The 20,000-nt window shown below is 35.9% G+C and overlaps 1 protein-coding gene across 1 annotated transcript in view; it reads right to left on the bottom strand.

Moving 5' to 3' along the window:
- Positions 1-4,368: 4,368 nt before the first annotated feature.
- LOC121414803 overlaps positions 4,369-20,000 on the bottom strand; it is a 36,172-nt gene continuing 20,540 nt past the window's right edge. The window contains exons 12-19 of the mRNA XM_041607858.1: positions 19,702-19,875; positions 18,642-18,789; positions 16,971-17,028; positions 14,088-14,223; positions 11,070-11,277; positions 9,256-9,428; positions 8,095-8,220; positions 4,369-6,350 (exon numbers count right to left, since the gene is read on the bottom strand). Of these exons, the coding sequence (XP_041463792.1) occupies positions 5,658-6,350; positions 8,095-8,220; positions 9,256-9,428; positions 11,070-11,277; positions 14,088-14,223; positions 16,971-17,028; positions 18,642-18,789; positions 19,702-19,875 (1,716 nt within the window). The 3' untranslated portion in view covers positions 4,369-5,657. The remainder of the gene's footprint in view (positions 6,351-8,094; positions 8,221-9,255; positions 9,429-11,069; positions 11,278-14,087; positions 14,224-16,970; positions 17,029-18,641; positions 18,790-19,701; positions 19,876-20,000) is intronic.

The following is a 20,000-nucleotide window of genomic DNA, read 5'->3' as shown; positions in this document are numbered from 1 at the left end:
CTGGGGCAGTAATCTCAATATAACCCAGGTAGTATATTGTTTAATGTCCTCATGAAAGAAAAATCTAATTTGAAATAAAACTTTTGGGAAAAATGACATTTTAGCCCGGATTGGAGTACATGGATGAGTAGTCCTTGCCTTACATCACTATGCCATCACATAAGCGGCCAATTTGAAGTCTCCATGGGTATAGTGATTACCAATATTTACAACTTTAAAAAATTCATAACTTTCTTGTTATTTGTCCAATATTGTTCAAACTTTCCCCTATCAACTTGTCTGATTTTTCTTTTTCTTATAAAAATAAGGTTTCATTTGGGTTGGATTCCCCTTTAACTTAATTCACTTTTTATCCTTATTCATATTAATATATTATAGATATATATATTTTTAATACGAAATTGTTATCTGCTTATCCATCATGTGTTTTTATATGTGTACGTATATAGATTGTATATGTTAATTTTTTTTCTATGTGTGATGTTCAAATAAAATCGAATTGAAATTGAATCATATCATACAGTAGAGTGAAGCTTATTTTACCATCTCTCTGGGTCTAACCAATCTAATGACTGCTCTGTATACTTTATGTTAAATCTCATCCAACAGTCCACTTACTAACCAATTTTGTCTAAATATCCACTTGGTCAAACAAGGCTCCAGTCTCTTAAACTTTAAAGGACAAGTCCACCCCAACAAAAACTTGATTTGAATAAAAAGAGAAAAATTCAACAAGCACAACACTGAAAATTTCATCAAAATCGGATGTAAAATGAGAAAGTTATGGCATTTTAAAATTTCGCTTATTTTCAACAAAATAGTTATATGAACGAGCCAGTTACATCCAAATGAGAGAGTTGATGACATCACTCACTCACTATTTCTTTTGTATTTTATTATATCAAATATGAAATATTTTTATTTTCTCGTCATTGTCATGTAAAATGAAGTTTCATTCCTCCCTAAACACGTGGAATTCCATTATTTTAACCTTTTGTGCCTCAGGCAACGAGGTCCTAATTGTCAAATTTGTAAAAATTGAAATATTGTATAATTCAAACAATAAAAAACAAAAGAAATGGTGAGTGACATCATCGACTCTCTCATTTGGATGTAACTGGCTCGTTCATATAACTATTTTGTTGAAAATAAGCGAAACTTTGAAATGTCATAACTTTCTTATTTTACATCCGAATTTAATGAAATTTTCAGCATTGTGCTTGTCTGATTTTTCTCTATTGATTCAAATCAACATATTTCTGAGGTGGACTTGACCTTTAAAGCCAGTTGCCCAATTGGCAACTGGTTTCAATCTTTTTTGCTCTAATTGGTTTCACCTGGATTTTGGTCCTGGGAGGGCCAAGCATGGTGTAGAACAAGTGGAATGCCTCTGGCCGTGTCACCTGCATCACGCGGTTCAATATAGCAGCAGTGCTGACTTTGATATTACTCTAACTCGCATAAGATGTTCAGTGATACATGGTTACTCTTATGTCCACTTTTTATGAACTAGACCAATAAACTTACAGAGATATGATGGTCATTCAACAAAAAGCCCATTGGCGGCGGAAGCCAAAAATTTTAGGAGAGGACAACCCAAAAAAAAAATTTGACAAGCAAAAAAAAAAAAAAAAAGGTTCTCAACCTCAACATTTTAGGGGGGACGCGAAGGAAAATAAATTGACAAGCAAAAAAAAAAAACAAAAAAACGGGGGACGGGGGACGGGGGACGGGGGGGGACACGTCCCCCCCGTCCCCCCCGCTTCCGCCGCCTATGAAAAAGCCCCAACATGGCCAAAGTTCATTGACCTTACATGACCTTTGACCTTGATCACGTGACCTGAAACTCAAACAGGATGTTCAGTGATACTTGATTACTCCCATGTACAAGTTTCATGAATCAGATCCATAAACTTTCAAAGTTATGATGGTAATTCAACAGATACACCCAATTCGGCCAAAGTTCATTGACCTTTGACCTTGGTCATGTGACCTGAAACATGCACAGGATGTTCAGTGATACTTGATTACTCTAATGTCCAAGTTTAATGAACTAGACCAATAAACTTTCAAAGTTATGATGGTAATTCAACAGATACCCCCGATTCGGCCAAAGTTCATTGACCCTAATGACCTTTGACCTCAATCATGAGACCTGAAACTTGCACAAAATTTTCAGTGATGCTTGATTACTATTATGTCCAAGTTTCATGAATCAGATCCATAAACTTTCAAAGTTATGATGGGAATTCAACAGATATCCCCAATTCGGCCAAAGTTCATTGACCCTAAATGACCTTTGACCTTGGTCATGTGACGTGAAACTCTTGCAGGATGTTCAGTGATACTTGATTAACCTTATGTCCAAGTTTCATGAACTAGGTCCATATATTTTCTAAGTTATGATGACATTTCAAAAACTTAACCTCAGGTTAAGATTTCGCTGTTGATTCCTCCAACATGGTCTAAGTTCATTGACCCTAAATGACCTTTGACCTTGGTCATGTGACATGAAACTCTAATAGGATGTTCAGTAATACTTGATTAACCTTATGGCCAAGTTTCATGAACTAGGTCCATATACTTTCTAAGTTATGATGTCATTTCAAAAACTTAACCTCAGGTTAAGATTTGATGTTGACGCCGCCGCCGCCGCCGTCGGAAAAGCGGCGCCTATAGTCTCACTTTGCTTCGCAGGTGAGACAAAAACTTATTTCATATAATAAAATACAAAAGAAATAGTGAGTGGATAGTGTCATTAGTCTCCTCATTTGCATACTGACCATGATGTGCATACAACTGTTTTGTGAAATTAAGCGAATATAAAGTATTTGTAATTCCGTACTTCAATATCTTGAAATGTTTTTAGCAGATATATCTTCAGGGCTCAGTGAAATATAAATATATATGCAGTCTTGCAGTTCAAAAGTTATGCAACAGTCCCCACTTGCAAGTCTGAAATTAACTCTAAAACATGATTTCAGTATTCATAATAGAGTCACCAATTTCATTCAGAAAAAACAATAAAAAACAAAATAAAAGCACAAGAAAGTACATTGAAAATCAGAAAAAAAATCCAAAATGTTGTGCTGTACTGAATTGGATCATAGGTTTGATTTCATGCATAAAGTACATAATTGATAATACACATGTAATTTTTCAGAGGAAAGAAAAATGCAATTTTGTATATTACATCAAGAATGGGAATACTGTCTGAATACCATCACCAATATGCCTTTTCATGCTCCATATCCCCCTACTGTCAGAGATACTCTCAATAGTTAACCCAAATAACCCCGTAGAGTAAGGGAAAAGGGTAATAATAAACAAAGGAAGAAGATAATAGTATATAATATTAATTCTCTTGATATACTTAATCAAGCCTGAAAATACACAAACTCTTCAGATATTTTTGTTTTAGTTTAGCTTTTATTCAAATGTGTAAAATACACTCTTACTATGGATGAGATAAATAAATTTAAAAGTGAAAAGTATGTGGTTCACTAGACCTCCACAATGTAAACTGATTATAAATGAATAACATAAATATATTCATTGATTACTGAACCTTCAATAAGTTAGATTTCAAACAATATATTCCATGTGAATACATCCTAGGCTCAAACTCAACTAATGAAAATGAATCAGTAGGGTGCTTAACGGTCATTGACGGTTGACAACTAAACAACTAATTGTTTCAAAATATCTGCAATGTTTGTACTCAACTTGAAAACTATATCCTTACAAATTCTGAATGGGTTACTTTCTTTTTCATTTTCACAGCATACTCACTAATGCATCGGACAGAATAATAAAATTTTATTACAGAAATTAGTCAATGACTGCTCATACAATTGCAACATTGGCGTAGGCACACTCCTGTAAAAATGATTTTGCTTAAAATCTTTCCATGAACAATACAGTGTCTTAATAAGGAATTATTCTTTGAGTTAACAAGCTACTGGAAAATATCATTTTAATCAAGATGAATTAAAACAAAAATCCTGTCACCAGTTAAACTTTAAACTACATTTGACTACACAAAGAAATAATTCATGCTTACTTTCATATAAAAAAAATTGCCTCTTTAAAAGCTGTCCAGATAAATGCATCTGATTTACATGTGGTTCATAGTGGTTCTATAACAAAAAGTAGTTATTATAACTGACATAGCATGAGAAGAGTTTAGTAAGAGATGGCAGAACAATGTTGAATTCATTATTTCATCAGGGGCCCATAGCAGAAAGAGTTGCGTTTAAACGCAAGCCAAAAAATCAATCGCAAATCCCAAATGCCTGCTGTTGATTGGTTGAAAATAAAGTTGCACAAAATTTTTAGAGTTGCGAATGATTTTTAGAGTTGCGATTGATTGCAACTTTTTCTGAAATGAGCCCCAGGCCTTGGATACTCAATGGCTTAAATTGATTTTTTAGAATGACGAAACACCATTTAGGTTTGGCCTTCTGTAAGTAAAGTAGAGGGCCTGATTATCCTGGGGGTCTGTTTCACAAAGAGTTACAACTATCATACCATGGTAAAGGTAAAGTAGCTGTAACTTTTTTGTGAAACAGGACCCTCAACTGACTGATGTCAGTGGAAACAAAAACTGCATTTGTTATTTTCTTACTCGTGCCTTGGGAAAGAAAAATTGTCTTTTGGTCTATCCCTGCTTTGTTTACTTTCAAATTGGTCTCATTCCACATTAGAACAAGTGCAGGGTAGACCAGATGGCAATTAGACCAAATTGAAAGAAGACCAAATTGGTTAAGCCCAAGTGGTATTAGACTATCAGAGAAATCAACTAACTGCTTTTAGACCAAGTGAATATAAACTTTAAAGAGAGGCCTCCTATCATTTGTAGATAAGGTCTATATTCAGATGGTCTACCACCGGACGGACTACACCTATTTGGTCTACTATGAATTTAGTGTAATTACCATTAGTCTATATGTACACTTTTCTTGGTAAACACCCAATTCATCTTACTCCTACTTAGTCTAATGCTTATTTAGTCTAAAATCTAGATGTTAAAATTTCAAATTCCTTAACAAATTATTTTGCAGCTTGAAATAAAAATTTGATTAAAGATCATCAATATCACTACTAGACAAAGTGGTATTTGACCAAGCTGATATTAGAAAAAAAGGTTATAGCTTAACTTGATATTAGACAGAATGGTAAATGAGGTAAAGGACAAGTAGACCAAATATTCAAAGGATGAACTACGCTTAGAGTTGGATGAGACCAAATGGAAGACAAGCAGGTGTCGACAAAACACAATTTACTGCAGTCAAAACGTAAGTGAACTCAAATCTTGAATTCATGAATGAGGTTCAAGTATAATGCCCTTCAAACTTCATTTGAAGTTAATATTTTAAATTTTTGGGTTACTGGTATCAGATAGACATATAACATCTTATTAACAGCCTCATCTAAGCTAAGAATCCCATGATCTTCTTTGGCAATAAACTGATTTTAAATGAACTGAAGATTTGTAACAATAGGATGAGTTTTTGAGTTAGATACATGCATCTTGATGTCCTTTTTCTATCATATTTAAAATAAAAACGACTAAATTTCTCTTAAATTACTTAGTAAATATGAAAAAATAAAAAAGACACAGAGTTAAATATGGACTTTCTAGCATTAATGTTAAACTAAAATCCCATGGTATGGCCTTTCTTCTTCAAAGACTTCTTTGGCTTTCTCAGGAAACTGATCAAATTAATATTCTCTACAGGACTTTCATCTGGTGAGTTGGTGTCAAAGTTATATTGTCGCTGCTCACTCCTCTCCTGCTGCTTTGGCTGGTTTTTCTGATACTGTCTTTCAGTGTCTACAGAGGAGAGTGAGCATGGACTTTCTGGAATGTCCCGATGGCTTGGGAGCAAAGGAGGCCGGTCCTCGGCAGCCATCGCTGAATGTCCTCGTGGTTGTGCGGTGTCCCAGACATTGGGAAGCTCTTCTTCCGTTTCCTCGCTCAGCATCGCACTCTCTGTTGTCTCAGGTAACCTGTTCTTCCGTTCCCCTGCAGTATCCTGGACCCTAGGACACTGTCCTTCAGCTTCGAGTCCGTCGTTCAGCATCACACTATCTGCTTGGGATGACGGTAACCTATCCAGGACAATGGATACCTTTCTTGGTGTCAAGGCTCTCTGGACTGCCGTTGAATCAGGGGTCCTCGGTTGGTCAGGCACATGCCTAGATGGAGCTTGAATCTGCATCTTTGATGAAGTTCCCTCTCGATGATTTGTCGATGCAGGGCTGCCTGCATTGGAAATCTTTTGGAGATGCTTAACAGTTTTCTTTGGAGTTTTCTTTTCCTCTTTAATGAGTTTATGTGCCCCTCTCTGAAAAAAAAGAAGAAAAAAGAAAAGGCAAATCTAATTACACAGTCTAGAGGAAAGAAAACATCTCATATGCTTCAAATTATAAGGTAACTGCATAATTGGCAAATGTTCTGCTTTGCTATCCAACAGTTTATTTACCCCAATTATACTGGAAATTATGTTCTGAACATTCTTCAAAAAATTATGTACACGATACTAGAAATAGTAATCATGAATCTGTATCTATGAAAAACAAGGGGTGGTATTCTGAGATCCATTTTATCTCAGATAAAATAAAATATTTTATCTCCGTTAAAATCAGTGAGATAAAATACCCTTAAAATCTCTCCGAATTGGTATTCTGAGAACCATTTTATCTTCATTTTATCTCTGTAAGACACACCTATTTTTAATCAATATCCAATTAGAAACGCGCTTTTATAGCTCTCTCATATCACTCAACCAATTAAAATCCATTCCACCAGGAGGTGTGGCAAAGGGGTGAGATTGCGTCAATTTATTGACTTCAAATACGCTTGCACTATACGCTTACGCGTCTTTACGGAACAAAAAGGACAATACTCTCATCTTTTTTCGAAGTCTTTATCCCATCTTTTCAAGCATCATTTCAAAGACAATATTAGTCAAGAAAAGTCTTATGAAATACTCTCTGATTGTACAGGAACAACGTAAAGGTGTTATTCTCAATAAATATATAATTTTTCTTCATTTTCATGTCACCATTTGGGGTTATTTCTCCTAGAAATATTGGTGAAATCAACGTCGCAGAGATAAAATAGCCTCTACCCTCTTTTAAGTTTATTTTATTTTTTCTTCAAAGTAACATGGGCGCAAGCACATCATCTGCGTTGCAATGGCCAGATACGCGATGGGTATGTGTACGCAGGCATTGTTGTTGCGTATCATCTGTAGATACGCAAGATAAAATTTATACGCAAGATAAAATCTAAAATTTTATCTGAGAGATAAAATCTCATCTCAGAATACCAATTTCATTTTAAGAGATAAAATAAAATATTTTAAAGATAAAATGACCTCAGAATACCACCCAAGGACACTATTACCTGAGAATCAAACCAAATAAGTGGAACGCCTCTGGCAGTCTTGCCTGCATTACGCGATTTAATATAGCAGCAGCAGTGCTAACTTTGAAAGCTACTATAAAATAATCATTCACAAAAACACCATTCATATAGTGACATAACACATTCATTGACCATAAATGACATTTGAACGGTGACTTAAGACTTGTCAACTACAGCTATGTCCACATTTCATTCACTCTATCCATAAACTTTCAAAGTTATGATGGCAATTCAACAATTAACCCAACATGGCCTGAGTTTATTGACCTTAACTGACCTTTGACCTTGGTTTTGTGACCTGAAACTCACAGGGGATGTTCAGTGATACTTGATTACTCTTATATCCCAAGTTTTATGAACTAGATCCATAAACTTTCAGAGTTAGGATGGTAATTCAACAAATACCCCAACACGTAACTTTCTTTTTTACATCCGATTTTGATGAAATTTTCAGTGTTATGCTCGTTAAATTTTTTTCTTTTTATTCAAATCAACTTTTTATCAGGGACTTGTCCTTTAAAGAAATAACATCAAATTTTTGTTGGAATGGACTTCCCATTTAACACCAGTCTTCAGAATAGGGGTCAAATCCATCGGTTTGACACTACCTTGAATACAATTTTACACTATTCTGGCTGACTGATAAAGCCATGTCTTACCTTAGAACTTGTTTCCCCGTCTGCATGCCACATGTTCCATAGTCTCTTTCCGAGCGTACAACGTTCTGCGTCAGTCTTTCTTACACTTCTCAGATGCAACACCGTTGGGTATTCTGTTTTCTTCTGCTGAATGAATGCATAATAAATATACAATCAATTAATTTTCATTTAATGTGAGCTATTAATTAATTCTCCCTGTTCAGTAAATCCGTAATGCCTTTCTCACACATTTTATGTTACTTTTTTAATTCTTTATTGCGATTTAGCAGATTTTTGAAAATGGTTACAAAATAAGTGAAAATATGAATTTTGAATGTGTGCAGTAAAAATTGTTGCCTCTGCCATTCACTTCACTACACATCTAACTTCTAAATTTGACAAGTAATGAACTTTTACTTTTGACCTTGTGTCTCCAAGATCAATTAAAATCACTGCCACTTCCAGATGCACGCGTGAGCAAAATCTCCCTAAAATATTTATTCACTGAACATGAGAACAAGATATCTCTATATGCATGTAAAATCCCCCTTTACTTTAGACCTTTGAATTTCAAACCTAGTACCTAATCATATCATCGCTACTCACATGCATACATCAGAAAATTTTAAGTTGATCCCTCAAAAATTTCTTCAGTTAATAAACAGCGAGAGAAAAAATATGAATAATGATCTGTGATCTTCTACCTTGATACATCCACGCTATTTACATCAATTTGGCTTTGGTCATATGACCTGAAACTCACACAGGATGTTCAGTGACACTTGATTTCTCTTATGTCTAAGTTTCATGAACTAGATCCATAAACTTTCAAAGTTAGGATGGCAATACAACAAATACCCCCAACAGGACCAAAGTTCATTGACCCTACATGACCTTTGACCTTGGTCATGTGACCCAAAACGCAGGCAGAATGTTTAGTGATACACCATTGCCCTTTTGTCCACGTATCATGAACTAGGTCTATATACTTTCTAAGTAATGATGACATTTCAAAAACTTAACCTTGATTAGGATTTGAATGTTGACATCGTAGCCGCCACCGCTGTCGGAAAAGCAGCGCCTTTACATTTGCTCTGCTATGCAGGCAAGACAAAAATTTATTTTGCAAATCTGGTTCACTGTCAAGAAAAAATTGAGCAGAAAACAGGCAAAGAAATTTACCCTTGTCAGAGTAAGAATACCCCTTGGAAGGCCCTCAGATGGATTAAGGGTGCTAGACTGATCTGCCGTCAATCCACACTGCATACAAGAGAAGCTTCCGTGGCGTGATTTGACCATTCCAGGTTGGCACATACAGCAGCCCCCAGACTTGACTTTCAAATGTTTCCCTATTTCTGGGATATACAAAAAAAAAAAGAAATATGAACAAAGCAATAACAAGACTGTGTCTTGCCCACCTTACCATATAACAAGAAGATTTCCCCAAGTACATCTCTAACAAAGTATGATTTAACATAAAAGTCTTGAAGGTTAAACTTAAATGTCTGACTTCAAATGACCTTTGAACTCACTTGTGCATGAATGACAAACATTTCATTAAAAAAGAGACAATGGTTCAAAGTTATTTATCTCAAAACAGTCTTGAAGATAATTTTTTCAAACAAATGACCTTTGACCTCATCATGTGACTGCCAACAGCACTGCAATATGATGTTACTCCAAGGGCATCTATCATGCAAGTTTGGTTGCCATTGGACCAACATTTGCCAGTTAAGAGTTGTATGAAGAGTCAAGCAGATACTCTTATAACAATGTGACCTCAAAATGACCTTTGACCTCACCATGTGACCTCTAACAGCACTGCAACATGATGGTACTCAGAGTTTATCTTTCACCCAAGTTTGGTAGCCATTGGACTAGCAGTTGCCAAGTTATGTGTCATATTAAAGAGAGCCTTGCCTGTAACTAACATTTTGAAACGGATGTACGACAAACTACAATGTGATCTACCTATGACCGTACCAATTTCTATGCCGTGACAAATTAATTCAAATCATTTCAATAAGTACCGGTAACTTGTATCTTCATCTGAATACCATGGACTGTTCTTTTCCTTACACAAAATATTCAAGATCTATTTCTGAATGAGATCCAATGCCGATGCAAACTTTTCCATGATATACTGTACCTCTTTTACTCTCATACTTTCATAATTCCTCTCTAGTTTTCGTAAAAAATACTATTCTTTTTTAGGAACAGTTGTAACTGATTTTTTTATGTATTTATTGTTCTTTATTTAATTGTTTATAGTATGTATTAATATTATTACATCTTTTTAATGGATGTGAATTAAAGGGGAATCCAGCCTTGGCCATAGAATGTTGTGTTGGGGAGGAGAAAAATGAATTAAGCAGAATGGTGAAAGTTTGAAAGAAATCGAACAAGCAATAAGAAAGTTATAGCTGCTTTAAAATTGAGATCACTAATACCATGTAGATTTCAAATTGGCAACTGGGTAAGTAAATTATGACAAGGGGCAAGGACAACTTTCTCATAAGCCATGTACTTTATTATCAGGAATTTGTGGTCTTCTCCTATAAGTACCCATTCCCCTGGGGCAGTAATCTAAATATAACCCAGGTAGTAGTTGTTTAATGTCCTCATGAAAGAAAAATATAATTTGAAATGAAACTTTTGGGGAAAATGACATTTTAGCCAGAATATGTATTGGAGTACATGGAAGAGTAGTCCTTGCCTTACATCACAATGACATCACATAAGCGGCCAATTTGAAGTCTCCATGGGTATAGTGATTACCAATATTTACAACTTTTAAAAATTCATAACTTTCTTGTTATTTGTCTAATATTGTTCAAACTTTCACCTATCAACTTGTCTGATTTTTCTTTTTCTTATAAAAACAAGTTTTTATTTGGGTTGGATTCCCCTTTAAGTAAATTTGAATTTTACTTTGAACTATGCATAAGTCAGATATGGTGTCCTTGTAAAAATCTGAATGACAACTTCTGCAATACCTTTCACAATCTTCTTGGTCTTTAGCTTCTTGAGGGAGATTTCACACTCCTCCTTCCTGTCACTGGCAACAACGAGCCTGTCGATAAAATCCCTGCATTTCCTCTCGCAAGGTTCACTCAGTTTATCTCTCTGCAGCGACTCGTCAAACTCGTCGTCGTCGTCGCTCACTTTCAGGACTTGCTGGTAGACATCTCCAGCTTCAGAGATCTGACATAATGGAGAAATAATTACAGACAAAATTACAAATATCTTATTAGCATTAAAAGAGATTATGAAAATGGTGATATGGATCTAATCATGTGATTGGCTGAAATCAAACATGTGACCAGTCATTTATTTTGGCTAACACAAAAATTTGCTACTGAATTGGTACGAATAACTAGAGCTATCAATGACTTATGATTTTAAGATTATGAGGGTTTTTAAAATCTGCTCCGGAGACAATTACTCTAAGTGTTAATTCATATGGCCAGGGATGCAATAGAGTTTTCTGTCAGATTTAGGGGAAGTTTAGGATAGCCAGGCCCGTATTCTGAAGTCCGGTTTAACTTAGACCAAGGTCTAACTCTGAGCTAAAACAGAGATGCCAACTTTTGGAAATCAGAATTAGGGAGGATTTGCAACCGCCACCAAATTATGTGCGCATAGCGCACATCTCGAGCGCGGAGCGCTCGACCCTTGCGGCCGGGGTTTCTAGATGCTCTCTGGTGCAATCTGACCCTTATTTTGGGGCATTTCACATGTTTTGAAATAAACATTAATCCCACTTTTTTAACATTAAAAATATCAAATATGCATTTTCACATGTAAATAAAAAATGAGGGGACAAAAGAAGTACCTGTTCAACAACAATAATAAGGATGAATTATCACTATCGGCTATAGGCAGGTTATGTTCCACTATAAATCCAGTAAAGAAAAGCTCAGCGCTGGTCCCTTGCTTGGTGAAATAAAGACAATAGGGGCCGATTGCACGAAAGGGTCTTTCAAAGGACCGTCTTTCGTGTCGCCCATATTTTATGATACACTATAAGTGGGGTGTTTCTGAAATTTATGATAAAGAATAAGATTCGTTAGCTTGCTTTAATATCAAATCTTATACAATTTCATGATATATCACATCATTTTATAAACAAATAATTTGTTTATTTTAACGGATGAATGAAATATGTTTGCAGATGATTTATTTAAAATGCGTTTTACATGGCGCATCATAAAAGATGGGCGACACGAAAGATACAATGTCCGTAGGCCTATGCCGTTTGCTCCCGAACGAAAGTGCTTCTGAATTATCATCACGACCTCCCTGCTAAACTGAAATGTCCACGCTGCAAATTGCGCAAAATGCATGGTAAATTCCTCTTTCCAACTTCCGAACACACAGGTACTGGAGACTATATTCAGTCTTATACTTCTGAGACCATTTCTTGGTCTTCTTTTGTTGATTTTCTGCCATTTCGTGTCAATATCAACCCATCAATACGCCGAAATCACACACTGATATTCCACCGCACGACTCGACAAATCCAGTGGCCGCGAGCGCACACGCCTCGCAAAGCTAGCCGGGCCTACCGGCCTGGTGCACAGTGGATTCCCGTTGGGCATATCACATGCACCAGCTTTTCGCTGCTCCTTATTTGTCTACTTTTCACACAGAATTTAGTAGCAGCGAACGTAATGGAGTTACTACATGCTAAAGTTAGCAGATGATACATGTCCTTCCAATCCAATTTGATCAATGCAAAAAAATCGTAATTTCGGGAGGATAAGGATGGTAATCGTAAGGGCGGGAGTTGGGATGAATTTTCGGGAGCCTCCCGATGAAATCAGGAAGGTTGGCATCTCTGGCTAAAATTATGGGGAGCAAAAAAAAAAAGTTTTTTATTGTATATTTCTTATGTTTACTATTTTAATGCGTTTGGCTTTCATGTCTTTTTTTTGTCTTTTGTCTCTGCTCATCTTTTAATTCTAATTTCCTTTGTTATAATTATTATTTATATCTTTATTTCATTATCTATTTTGTATAGATATATAGTTATTTGTGTTATACTTTTTTCGTCTTGAGTGGTCCACACTCTACAAGCCTTGCTTTTCAGTGGACCACTCCATTTTTCCAACTTTTTTGATATATTATCCTCTGTATCAGGTGCATATTCTATATATTTGGTTTACTTGAATATTTATCATTTGTATTTTCTGATGTCATATTTTATTTATTGTAATTAATGCTTCTTAATTTTGTTGGAAAAATTGAATAAATGAACGAATGAAAAAGGAAGAAAAATACTTCAGTTATCATTCCAAGACAATTATGAAAAATTTGGGTGTCATATGAGTTAATATATAGAATTTGTACTACCAGGTATTAGGGATTTGTGCCCCAAATTGGCTCTCTATAGTCAAACCACAACTTTAAACCAGGGTTCAGAATACTGGCCACAGGATATAGTGTTAAAACCAGGGTTGAAGTTAATCATTCGATTTGTGTTTGGAATTTATGGCAGAGCAATTGTCACCAGAGCATATGTCATGTGGTTTTTCATATAACCACATCACTCTCATTTTGCTCAAGACCACATATACACACACTGGTTTCCTTTGAAACAATCCAAACGCCCTCGGCTATGTCTTGTGCATGTTAGAACTGTTCCTAATGTACTTTGTGAATGTAATTCTTACTATTAATGCCTTCAAGGATACATATTATTTGAATATTAATTCCAAAAGGGTCTATGTGTATGCTCATTTATTCCAGAATCCTGCATTCTTGCTTTTTAAAAACTTGATCAGGGAAATGTTGGCAAATGATCTCTAATAATAACTGAGTATGGAAATGTAAGAATGCTCCAAGTCCATCTCTAGGCCATAAACATGGGATATTGTTGCTTATACTGTACATGAGCCCTTCTTGTGCGTAATACATATTTGGGAATCGCATCAAAAAGTGCCCAAAATGAATGTAAAACTTACCAAAATCCTCATTGCACAAACCCCCAAGTCAGTCAAAATCATTCTCACCTGAAACACTGTGATTGTTTGTTTATGATCATCCTCTATCTTGGCTGCACACAAGCCTACTAGAGGTTGGGAGATCCTCTCCCTGATCAGCTCCTCATCTCGAGTCGGAATGACAGACATCAAATCAAACCATGCACTGGAATAGATAAAATGATTTATATAACATTGATGACAATCATAAAATGACATGAATAGCAATGATAAAATGACATTAATTGCAATGATAAAATGACATTAATTGCAATGATAAAATGACATTGACAATGACAAATAACATTAATGACAAGCAATGTGATGATATAATATATACTTGGCAAAGGGACATTGATTCCATTGACCATTACTCCAAAACAAATGTGTGAGAGTTTAATAGTGGAAATAGTAAAATGTCTTGTCAATAAGGGCTATTATTTGATTATATTTTTTTCAACAAAACTACAGATCTTCTAAATGAATAATTGCTGTATAAAGCTAAACTTGAGTGGTTGCAGCAAGCAATAGTTTGATTAGAAAGTCTTTAAAATGAAGGTTGTTGTCACATTATCACAGATCTGCAATGTGTTCCTAAAAAAATGCAAACAAGGTTCAAAGGTCAGCGATGTCAAGGACACAGTTTATTCTTTTGATTTCATTACTACAATATGAAGTAACATGTAAGCTTAAAAGGAAACCAAAACTCAAGAAGACAAGCAATCTTATTGAAAAAAAGTAAAATGAATGGAACAATTTAAAACAAGTTTAATATGGACGTTTAAAAATTCTTGTTGTACTTTCTATGGGGATCCTCAAATTGGCAAACATGCTTCAAAATGGATTTTGTGGACAACCCTCCATTTGTTTTATACACAAATTTTCAGATTTCCCCCTTCATTTTATATATTTCTAATCACCTCCTCCTGACCTTGACACATTTGGCGTGAATTATATTTTCCCATGACATATGTTATGCTCAGAATGAGGCAATATGCAGTTCTAAATATAATAGGGAAAATCTGAAAAATTGTGTACAAAACCAATTTTCAATGAATGCTATCCCCTGTGCTTATGGAGCACAGTGGAGCACTGAAGCTTGAGGAGCCCACAATATACAAGCTTTGCTTTTTAGTGGGATCCTCCATTTTCATGAATTCTAAATCACAAATCCTTTACACATGATTATTTTGTATGTAATTTTCTTATAACATGTCCTTCTCAAGTTGATTATATGACATTTGTATATTTTTTTATGATTTTGACTTGTTATGATTGTATTATTTGATTTATATTTTGTTAAAATGAAAAAAAAAATGTTATGCGATTGAATGTAATAAAAAAGCTAGCATCTTGCTACAATCTCTGTATGACTTGCAAGTATGTATTCGGCATGAGATCAATGTTCTTTGTCATGATCCTGCAATAATTCGGTGGATTCGCAATATGGTGCACCATCTACTGGTTGCAGTGGACAGGCCAAATTTGTAACTTTGGGGTAAACATTGCATGTACATGTAGGTGCAGGCAGCGCAGTGAATGATGCTTCAAAAATGAAAACAATTTGGCAAAAGCAGAAAAAAAAATCACTGAAAACGGTTTAAATTAAACCTAAAAAGACTGGGGGGGGGCCTTTTAGGCCCCCCCTGTACATAAATCGCGATAACTTTTTGCGCATGAAGCGTTCGCACCGCCATTTCATGAATTTTTTCCCTTCAGTTTTGCGCAACTTTTGATACCAAATTTGTATACCCCCATGCCGCGGTTGCGGAGTTACGTAACATTTTCGTATGACATGTCACGTAAGAAATTGAAATTTGTATTTGTTTGTGTGTAAAGTGTATGGTTTTTGAATGAATGTTATACACATTGTTTTCTAACTACATTCTTATTTGTTTCTTTCTATATTATGTCACTTGTGAATTCAAGTAGCAGTTCTAGGATATGAAAATAATGAAAAACATTGCATAAAAAAATAAAGAAATACATAAGAAATGCAAAATAAAGAAATACATAAGAAATTAAAATCAAAGAAAAACATAAGAAAAGTAGTGCAAAATACCAGAATCGCTTGCACAACTATATTCTTGGGTGCAGGAAACACTGAATAGACAAGTAATGTCACACTTTAGTTGATTATGCTATAATTGATATTGAATAAGTTATATATTACACAAACCCAAAATATATCTAGAATACTCAAGAATTTGCAATATGCAATATCTAATGTCCTAAAGTTTTTTTGATAAAAATTTGCATATTCGCATAATTAATTATGCATATATTAAAAAATACAATGAATATCAGTATTTTGACTATGTTTTCTTTTAGAGGACATGACAAAGGATTTGTGTGCCAAATTTGGTTGCGATCGGATGACCAACGGCCGAGATCTTAGGGGGGGGGCCCAAAAGGCCCCCCCCCAGTTTTTCTAGCCTCCAAAATAGCCCAGTCTTTTTAGGGTTAAGCAAATAAATACATGGCAAATTTCTCTCCCTCCTCCTGAACCCTAGAAAACAGCATATTCAAGCCAGTCGATCCGCATCGGCCAAGTCAGCATAATCGTATGTATGAACTAGCGATAGTACGCAACAGATGTCGTCCTTTTCCCGTGAGGCATTGCGAAATTTGGCCTGTCTGCTGTAACCGATAGATAGTGCACCGTATTGTGAATCCACCGAATTAGAAGAGCAGTACATGAAAAGCAGCATCATTTGTTTTTTTTTGTCAGGAGAGGTGGAAAGGTCATAACGCAGAGAATTGCAGCTAGACAATGGATGTATAAATTACAGTCACAAAAAGTTTTTACCCTGGCTTTAGCACATCTACCCTGATTGAGTAATCCATGAGTTGCTCTCTATATTTCAACAATACATTAGAATTGAAAGGGAACTGCTGCATTTGTTTTCTTACCTGCTATCCTGCAATTTCCAGGGGGTTCTGGTCGAAAACGGGGCTTGCCCATGTAAACCTACAAGAGAAAATGTGTATGGATTCAAAGTTTAATCTAGATTATGGAAATCTAGATTAAAAAGTATTGACATAAAAAAAAGAAAAGTGAAAACATTCTTAATCCAAATTTACAGTCGTTCTCAAAACTTATTTTGTCCACTGTACTTTTCTCCTCAAATTACAATTTTATTTGTTGTGTTGATCTACATACTTTCCTGTCTCTTTTAGCCATGACTCATTTATGCAGCAGCGTTTTTCTCCTGTCTTTGTGATTTGTCCGCGTTTTGTTTTTGTTCTTTGTTACTTCTAAAAGTCAAAGGCAAAGAGCATTCTTCTTTATATCTTTTTTTTTTGGGGGGGGGGTCACATTATGCAGGTTATGCTTTTCAGTGGATCCTCCAACATATCTTATGCTGTGTATTAAAATTTATTTGATTAAAACAAAATGATTATATTTTTACATTTTGTTTATTCGTATTCATGCTAATAAATGTATGCAATATCAATATTTAACATATTTTCTGTGAAAATCAATAAATATGAATTTGAATTTATCATTATAAAAATATAAAAACAATCTCAATGTATATATATGTATATATATATATATATATATATATATATATACCAGTATATATATAACCACAATCATCATTATCGCCATCCTCACCACCACCACCAACACCACCACCATCATCATCATCATCATCATCACCACCACCACCACCACCACCATCATCATCATCATCATCATCACCACCACCACCATCATCATCATCATCACCACCACCACCACCACCACCACCACCACCATCATCATCATCACCACCACCACCACCACCATCGTCATCATCATCATCATCATCACCACCACCACCACCACCACCACCACCACCATCATCATCATCATCATCATCACCACCACCACCACCACCACCACCATCATCATCATCATCATCATCATCATCATCATCACCACCACCACCACCACCACCATCATCATCATCATCATCACCACCACCACCACCACCACCATCATCATCATCATCATCATCACCACCACCACCACCACCATCATCATCATCATCATCATCATCACCACCACCACCAACACCACCACCACCATCATCATCATCATCACCACCACCACCACCACCACCATCATCATCATCATTACCACCACCACCACCACCATCATCATCATCATCATCACCACCACCACCACCACCACCATCATCATCATCATCACCACCACCACCACCACCACCATCATCATCATCATCATCACCACCACCACCAACACCACCACCACCACCATCATCATCATCATCACCACCACCACCACCACCATCATCATCATCATCATCACCACCACCACCACCACCATCATCATCATCATCACCACCACCACCACCACCATCATCATCATCATCATCATCATCATCACCATCACCACCACCACCATCATCATCATCATCATCATCACCACCACCACCACCACCACCATCATCATCATCATCATCACCACCACCACCACCACCACCATCATCATCATCATCATCATCATCATCATCACCACCACCACCACCACCATCCTCCTCCTCCTCATCATCTGATACTCCTAAGCCTTACTTGAGGATTGGAAGCAGTGGACCTCCCTTGATGAGTAGCTTGCAGCAAGGAGAAGGTCATCGGAGGTCAACATGTTGGGCGACGTGATGGACGGAGTGATATGTAGATAATTGGGCGGGGTTAAAAGAAGGTGTGGCCATTGAAGTACCTAGTAGAGCAGAAACACAGAGTTAAACCTTGTTCAGACCATCAACAAAGCTGGGACAAATTTTCTGTACAAGGTTAAAGGACAAGTCCACCCCAACAAAAAGCTGATTTGAATAGAATGAGAAAAATCAAACACTGAACACTGAAAATTTCATCAAAATCGGATCTAAAATAAAAAAAGTTGATATTTTAAAGTTTCGCCTAATTTCACAAAACAGTTATATGCACATCCTGGTCAGAACGAAGGGGACTGATGACATCACCCAATCACTATTTCTTTTTATTTTGATTAAATGAAATATTCTCAATTTTTCCTCATTGTCATGTGAAATAGAGATGCATTCCTCTCTGCACATGTCTAATTCCATTGTTATAACATTATCTGGTTCAAAAAATAGGGTCCTAATCGTCAAATCTGTAAAAACTGAAATACTGTATAATTCAAACAATAAAAAACAAAAGATAGTGAGTGAGTGACATCATCGACTCTCTCATTTGCATATCACTGTGTTGAGCATAGAACTGTTTTTTTGAAAAATAAGCAAAATTTTAAAATTTCAAAACTTTCTTATATTACATTTGATTTTAATGAAGTTTTCCGTCCCTCGGATAGGACATCAAATGGAGGACCCGTGTAGAGGAGAGTCACCACCTTTGCACGTTAAGAACCCACTGCACTATTCGTATAAGAGTAGGGGGAAACCCCGGTGTAGTGGTCCACCTGCATTCCCCCAATCAGTTACATTGGGAGGAGAGACCTACAATTCTACATGTCATATTTTATGGAAGAAATGCGCGTCTAATATTTTATTTTCATACAGCCTTTCTACCATTCTTTCCTTCAATTCCACAAGAATAGAGATACATAAGATTATTATAATTTATCATCAACTGTCATCGATCTCCATCTTACCGAATGTTGTGGAAACCGTTCATCCATGAGACAGAGATAATGCTGAGTGGCAAGATAATGGTAGAATGGGTTGCTAGGGTGTTGCTTAGCAACACAGAAGTACTGATCTGTGGGTAAACAGCTGCTTGGAAGTTGAAAGAGAGGTATCTTCTGATCATCCATATAGTTGGGTAACTTGAAAGTAATAATCATTCAGACAAAAAGAGTAATATTTGAAAATGAACTATTACATATGTTATCAACATAAAAATATACAGTTGAGGCCAAAAGTTTTTATACACTCAGGAAATTCAAAGAAA

The sequence above is a fragment of the Lytechinus variegatus genome, chromosome 5 (assembly GCF_018143015.1).
Source record: "Lytechinus variegatus isolate NC3 chromosome 5, Lvar_3.0, whole genome shotgun sequence".
Classification (NCBI taxonomy): Eukaryota; Metazoa; Echinodermata; class Echinoidea; order Temnopleuroida; family Toxopneustidae; genus Lytechinus; species Lytechinus variegatus.
Note: the sequence above shows the minus strand (reverse complement) of the source record. Positions and strands in the feature narration are given on the sequence as shown.